We start from the raw sequence: 7,596 nt of genomic DNA on the forward strand, positions 1-7,596 counted from the left end.
CCCTCAATATAGTTAAACTATCTTTATATGTGACTGAGTACAAGGACAAATGGCTAGACATAGGCAACATATAATAATAAACTATTTTATGTTACTTATTTGTATAGAGCATGTTATGTTGCTTGTTTGTGTAGAGTATGTGTGTCGGGTGAGATTCAGTCCAGTGTTTATATAGAGTATGTTATGTGTTACTTAGTTGAGTGTCAAAAGGACAAACCCTTCTAACAAGTTTTCTTCATGATTCGGATCCTAGAAAGACAGATCCGTTAACTGATAACCGTTTCATCAACGGTGTATATATGTTCTCTTTGCATGTTCATTCCATCAAGAACACATTTTACAGGTTATCATATATTTTAATAAGAAATTTTTTAAAAAATGTTAATATTCTTACAATATCTTTCTTCAAGGTCCGTCCATGCAAATGAACAAAGAAATTAAATCAATGGTAACAACTAACAAGTTCTCCTTCACTTGCAACACTTTTATCACACACTTGTTCTTTTGTCAAATGAAAACTCTTTAGGAACATGTACTGTCACCTCATGTTGTTGGTTGGCACTGGCCTCAGGAACCGCAACAATTGCTAGCGACGAATCAGGATCATTGATCTCATCATTCTGGTCCATGGACCCTGGTTCCATCGGGTAATGTATCGGGACCAATTCAGTGTCACGGCGTCGGTGATAAGATGGTGAGGGTGAGCCATCAGTGTCCCAGTTATCAGTATCGAAGTTAGACCTTCTAGGAGATGCTTGCAAACTATCAATATCGTAACGGTAGTTACGTAACAGATGGACCGGTGACATGCCATGGGTCGGTGTCCCTGGTCTGCTAGACATCGGAGACACCTGACCCGACTTTCTGTTTGTTTTGATTTGTTTCTTTGCGGTTTGGTGCCATGACCTTATCGCGGTCACGATTCTATCATTGAAAACTGCTGGCTTCATAGTCGATCCCATCTGTGTGACTAGAGCATAAAGAGGAAGAGTGAAATAACTACATAGGATTTGAACAAGAACCCTAACAAATGAAAAACAAAACAAATTATTAATTTCAAATAAAGCATTGAACTAATATAATTAAATAGTGTATTTTTATTAAATAAAAGTTTAAAGTCACCCCATTGTGACCCTGATGACAATATCTTCTGTATGCTCATGAAAACAAGATTTTGATCCAAACTCATACTGTTTTACATCAAAATAAATATTAATATAAAAACACAAAATATATGCAATTAAATCTTTATCAAAGTGTTACAAGTGTTTTCTTGTTCATATCTTACCAAAGTCCATGCAAAGAAAGCCAACTGAAAAGCATTCTGCAGCATACACAAAATTGAATAAATCAGTATATTTTTTTTAAACGACAAACTATCCTACTCCTATATTCTATAACATCGTATACGGTACAGTTAACTAACTTATAATGCATGGTGCACACGTTTACCTGAAAGAGAATGAAGTTGATGAGATAGAGGATGAGACGAGGGCGATTGAACCAGAAAAGATCGTCACCGGGCTGAACCACTGGTACGCCCTGTACGACCTCTCCTCTCCCTTGAATACTTAACCCCATTTTCGTAATTATCACTTGTAGTTTTGTCCCGATCAGTAAAACTGCCTGTACATTACAGTCTTATATAAATTAAATAAATAAACTCAAATTTTTTTTCTTTTTTCCTTGAACTTGCGATGCATAACTAAAAAAAGGGTCCAATTAAATATAGAGGCAGGTAAGCGGGCCACAAGCTGCGCCGCCACCCCTTTTGAATGACAAAACCGATCCTACATGCAATATTTAAAGGGAGGTGATCTTCATACACCATCCTCTTGGTGTATGTACGGCCTATATGAGTCGTACAGACCACGCATGACTGACAACTGTACGAAGGAACAAGGAGACAGTTAATTTTTGCTGTTTATACTACTCGTATAGGCACTGATGTCTAGCATAGGCCTTATACTACTCGTATAACTCTTCATATATGAACTATATGCCTCGTATATGCATATACGTCTCTTATAGGCCATAATATCTCATTCTTGTTCAAACTTTATCAAATTATTCACCTTCGCTCGTATACACGCTACACGACTCGTGTAGGTTTTTGTCAACGTCATTTGACACCATCATCAATCGACTTCTTTTTAACCATTCTCCGTAATCAAAGGACTTGCTTTTAACCAACCTTTTCATCATCAAACGACTATATTTTTTAACACCATTAATCAAACGCTCATGTAATTTTAAGTTACGTGTTTTTAATTTATAACCATTTTGGATGTTATCTATTAAATTTTGTGTATTTCTATTTACAACTTTAAATTAATTAAACAAAAAAAGTGTGTATACAATCCGATAAGGGCCTATACGGCTCATATAAACATATATGCAACCCGTATCAAGCCATACGAGGCACCAGAAACAAAAATTGACACTTTCCGACACAAGCTGACACAACCCATGCATATAGGCCTATGCGAGCCTTAGAGGCGAAAACTAATTTTTAAAAATCCAAGAGGGTGTGTGAATGTCACATGCCTATTTAAACCTTTTGATGTGAAAGTTTTTAGTTGGACATTTTGAAAACTTTTTTGGTTAAAGAACATTATTAATGAATAATGTATCAATGTTTTGGCATTTTCCCAAAGTCAAAAGGATCTGTACTTACAACCAACGGTATGAATGGTAGCCACAGATATGAATACCATCCTGTCAATAGAAACAAACAAATATTTTGAATTAGTCAATCGTGTTTGAAAAAGAGATAAAATTATGTGAAAGAATTTAATGTGTTATAACTAATACGTCTCATACACGTTGGTGGTGGTCTTATATACTTAAATTTGTTCAAATATCTTGATTTAAAGGCTAAAGCACGACAAATTAAAAAAAGGTTTATGATGATTCAAAGTAACCAAATGGTTGGTTTAAATTGCCATAAATTCCAATATACAAAACATAATGAAATTAGTTTCGAAATAAAACTCACCGTGGGTATTTAAGAGCATGAAAGCAATGGCGAATAACCATACCGACGGGCTGTTAACACAAATTTTGTATAAATAATATTCATAATTAACTTTAGTATTCATAAAAAAAAGTAGACAAATGTAGACAAATAATACCTTATGCCCACAACGGTCTTGAAATCTTTTTCTAGTGATCTGTTGATGTATTTTTGAAAGTCGAATGTCGACTGGTTTTGCGGTCCTAGATGTGCCTGTAAACAATATATACCAAAGGGGATGAGTTCATCTTGGAATTCTGGAGAAAGTATTTTAATGGGTTTTTACCACACGCATAAAATATTTGATTTTCTACTTAAATACTTGTAAAGAGAAAAAAGAAAACTAGGTATATACCATTATGAATCCGTGTCTCAGGGTGAGATAATCAACTTTAGGGACTGAACGTACAAATTGTCTAAAAAAACAAACCTGAAATTTTGCATATAAGAAACAATTAGTATATTTGAATAATATCAACATAGTTTTGTAGCTAAAGTATCAAGGTGTATGTCATTTAAAAAAATTGGTGTAATAATTTACAGAGGCGGGGGATCGAGTCTGACCTCTGGGTACGCAGCAGGTTTCGGTTTCTCAGAAAAATCGTACCCAAAACCGGCCCTACCAGGACCAGCCGGGACTGGTTCTATCTTTACGTGGTCAAAACCTAGACCCGTCCCATCCAAAACCAGATAAAACATGGTCTAATACCCGACCATATTCGGAAATGGTTTCTATCCAACCCGATTATTAACTTTTGTTAGCCGTACCCAGAACAAGTTCTGGTTTTTTGAAAATACCCGATTTGTGCATCATTAACGGGATCTAGTAAATATTATAAATATTATGCCCAATTTTTTTATATGTAGTCCATTTAATCAAGCATAAGTTATTACGCCCAACCTAAAATAGAATAAAAAACATTTGTTTATATATTTCGTTACTCGTTAATGCATACGAGTTTTTTTATTTTGATTTGGGCAAGGTAGTTAAATCTTTTGACTGGCCGTGATAATTTATCATTAAAAAATATTTGAATAACAAATAAACACAAACACGTATTAATTGAATAGCGAATGGAGCATGTGCGTTATCATTATACGTCAAGTGCCGTTACAAAAAATTCATTATACGTCAAATGTTGGGCCATGCATGATCGAGTGTCAACGACTAATTAGATAGGATAAAGAAGCATACACAAATTCGAATTTCATTAAGCCGAAAACAATTTTAATTTAGTTTTTTTTAACCGTTATACTTACTTCATGCTATATATTTTATGAGCGACTAATCAGTTAAGTCTATATTAATAAATCACACATGGACTTTCTAGTGGTTATGTTTTTTGAAATGTTCAATAAGTCGGTGCCATTCTATAATAATACATTAAAATATTTTTCATAGTTCAACATCACAAATATCTCTATCATAGACTTGCCTAATATGGTCCAAATAAGTTATTTTTTCAAACATGTGAATATTGTACTCGTCTCTTTTACTACAGCCCAAAATTCCGCTACTCAACCACCTCATTATTGTTGATATCGTATCCATTGATACGCTATGACTTTCACAAATTATTAATGACATAAAATTGACATTTCCTTATTGTTATAGATGTCTATGAAGATAACCTATAGTTGACGAAGTCGACTTTAGCTTTATCTTCCGCTTTCCCATTGTATTATCGTACAATGTTTTATGATCCTTATAAATTTGGTTTTATATTGAACAACTATATATGTATCAGGGGGTGAGCAACTTAACTGTCATAACTGTTAAATCAAACCATAACCGATATAACCGAACCGATTTTAACCGATAATCAACATAACTAGCGGGTCGGTTTAATAAATTTTTAAAAATCGCCAAATACGGGTCGGTTTTGGTTAAAGATAAATCCAAAACCGCTATAACCGAACCGACCCATTTATTTAACCGATAATATGTTTAATATGTTGAGATAAACTTCCACCAAACATGTTGTTAAATTATATCATTTTGATGTTTTTGGTTCAACATTTGTTATCAAATTAAGTTGAATTTCATTGTCGGATTATATTGTAATTCTTTTTTGAATATTTGGTATTAATATTATGGATTATATACTTTCTTAGATTATGACATGTCATTTTTTGTAATAACTTGTACCAAATTTTTAGGCCCAACTACATTGTTTTGGTTACGGTTAACCGACTCATAGCCGGCTCACTATAATCTACAAAACCGATTAACCAAATCCGCCATAAAGGATTGGTTATGGCTATGGTTATTCATTAACCGACATATCGATTATGGTTATGGGTTTGGCTCAAAACCGCCCCAAACCGATCTTTGCACACCCATAATATGTATACACATAAACATGAACCATATGAAGGGTTCAAAACCAGCTTTTGAATAGTAACTTACAATCCATAGTAGAATGGGAGATTTGCTCCAAAAGTTCATGTGTCGTCTTCCAAACGACGTGTCTCTGGCAAATCTAAACCTTTCTGGATCTATAAGTGTATGTATACGTTTAAAATCATTAAATATGATGCGAGGTGCTGTCCACGACCAAAACATGAATAATGGGAATGTAAATAGTTGTGTAGGAACTAAATACTTACCGTGAGAGAATTGATACTCTATAGTTCTAGTCTCTTTCTCCCAATGCTTCCATTTTCTCATCTATACACAAGTAAAATTTCGTTAAATATTTGTTTTTGATGTAAGTAAACGCATATAAAGTCTGGTTAACGTGAATTTACCTTCGCTTGTCCTAAAGCCATGGTTACGACACTACAAATGACATGAAATAGTGCGAGATCAAAAATGAATATGTGAAGTTGATGAACCCCATCATAGGACATGAATGATACTTTTCCCTGTAAAACATAATATACAATTACATCTTTGCTAAAATGCATAAAGTGAAAAAGTTTATTATAGTTAATATGCTTTGTGTTATGCTAGAGTACCCACTCTTTTTGCTTGTTACACTAAATTTTAATTCATCATGCTAGAATTATTCATAGTAAAACACAAAGAAGAAAACCTATTCAATTTGATGCTTTCATCTATGAAAGTTTAGGTGAGAAAAATACTTTAGCCAACCTATACTATACTCCACGGGACTCAAACTCATGACCTTTAGGAACTTACCTCCTTTGCACACTTGCCGTCGCCAGTACTACCGGCCAAAATCCGCCTTGCGCTATCACCCATCTTTGACCAAGTGAGCAGCCTCCGCCGACTCTCACCACCATTATTCGCCGCTCTATCTTCTTCCGGGCTGCACGGGTGCCAACCCGCTGCGGCACCCTCCGTGATGCATATATTTGTGATCGGTGTTGTCCCAGCCGTTAAAAGCAATGATATGAACCCTAACAACATGAGCTCTACAAAAATAAAAGAGCACAATATATCAACAACCAAAAACATGAATGCATGACCATTCATACAATTAACAAGTTGATTAAGATTATATCTAATCCACCAATACCTGCTTTGATCTTTTCAAGGGCTTCATATAGAGCTTTCTTTCGTTTCTTTTTGAACCACTGCATAATATTCAAACCAATTATATAAATAAACTTAAAATATTCAAAACGTACGTTTATTTTGTTTAGTGACTTCTACACATACGTTTCCGATCATATGGATGATTTGTTCTATAAATATGGAGATGACAATAAGCACAAAACACACGGTGGCAACCGCCCATGTGGGCGTTTGCTCCAACGATCCATTTCCTCCGGCCATTAACTGTTTCTTGTATTTTTCAACTTTATAATATGTATCAAAATATTATTATAAATTTCCTTGGTGTTTGAAGTGGATTTTATAACGATTTTGAAATAGGAAAAGATGACGAAAGTGATGAGTCAAAGGGTTTACTTTTGTTATACTATACGGGGTCGTGAATAAGACCGAATAGCCCTTTTTGGGGAGTCATTAATAGTATTTAATACTTTGTTGACTAGGGGTAGGTTTGGAATTCCAGTTTTTTATTTCATGTGTATGAAAAGGGTATTATATTATTATGTAATTTTCTGCGAGTCTAAGAGAAGTGGCGGTCTCGACGTACTCTCATGGAGTTAATTATAGGGTATAACAGCGGTCTTCTTGGTTGATGTAGAATGTTGAATGTTACAATGTAGAAACTTTTTAGATTTATTAAAAACAATATATTTTATTTATAAGAACGGCGCATTTAAAATGCTGTGTAGAACAGACGTACATACATATACTATTATATACATAATAACATAATGCACTTTTTCTCAAAAATTATTAACTAGCTAGAACATCATTTGTTTATAGTAATTTAGAAGTTATGTTGCAAACATAAATCAATATATATACATAATAAGTTAATAACAAGTTAATTAAATATTGGAATATATCTGATATAGGTTTTAATGTGTGTGAAGAAGAAAAGTGGGTTCATAATGGAAGGACCCCAATATTGAAATGAGGACATTTAATCATTCAAATAGTTACCAGTTTTAGAGAACATGAGAATGATGCCCAAAAGAACCAAAATTAACAAAATTACATGACATGATTGAAGTTAGGACTTAGGAGTTAGGACACC

General features: G+C 34.0%; 1 protein-coding gene across 1 annotated transcript; it reads right to left on the bottom strand.

Moving 5' to 3' along the window:
• Window positions 1–466: 466 nt before the first annotated feature.
• Window positions 467–6,832, bottom strand: LOC143610935 (MLO-like protein 6). The gene is made up of 14 exons (XM_077085277.1): window positions 6,645–6,832; window positions 6,502–6,559; window positions 6,162–6,397; window positions 5,768–5,884; window positions 5,627–5,687; window positions 5,427–5,515; window positions 3,372–3,446; window positions 3,135–3,229; window positions 2,999–3,048; window positions 2,674–2,718; window positions 1,453–1,622; window positions 1,289–1,324; window positions 1,123–1,190; window positions 467–1,023 (listed from the first exon to the last, which is right to left on the bottom strand). Exons 1-14 carry the CDS (start codon window positions 6,759–6,761, stop codon window positions 489–491), a joined length of 1,752 nt encoding a protein of 583 aa, XP_076941392.1. The 5' UTR covers window positions 6,762–6,832; the 3' UTR covers window positions 467–488.
• Window positions 6,833–7,596: the final 764 nt, after the last annotated feature.

The sequence above is a fragment of the Bidens hawaiensis genome, unplaced genomic scaffold, assembly GCF_021521415.1.
Source record: "Bidens hawaiensis isolate Kalapana, Puna unplaced genomic scaffold, B.hawaiensis_p1.1 tig00028741_1, whole genome shotgun sequence".
In the NCBI taxonomy this organism is placed as follows: domain Eukaryota; kingdom Viridiplantae; phylum Streptophyta; class Magnoliopsida; order Asterales; family Asteraceae; genus Bidens; species Bidens hawaiensis.

Bases quoted from the DNA above. Each gene is read 5' to 3' on its own strand.
- LOC143610935 (XM_077085277.1), bottom strand. From the start codon at position 6,761: ATGGCCGGAGGAAATGGATCGTTGGAGCAAACGCCCACATGGGCGGTT. The intron at 6,560-6,644 runs GTATGTGTAGAA...AATATTATGCAG, and splicing joins TCATCCATATGATCGGAAAC to TGGTTCAAAAAGAAACGAAA. The intron at 3,230-3,371 runs GTATATACCTAG...TATTGTTTACAG, and splicing joins TGAGACACGGATTCATAATG to GCACATCTAGGACCGCAAAA.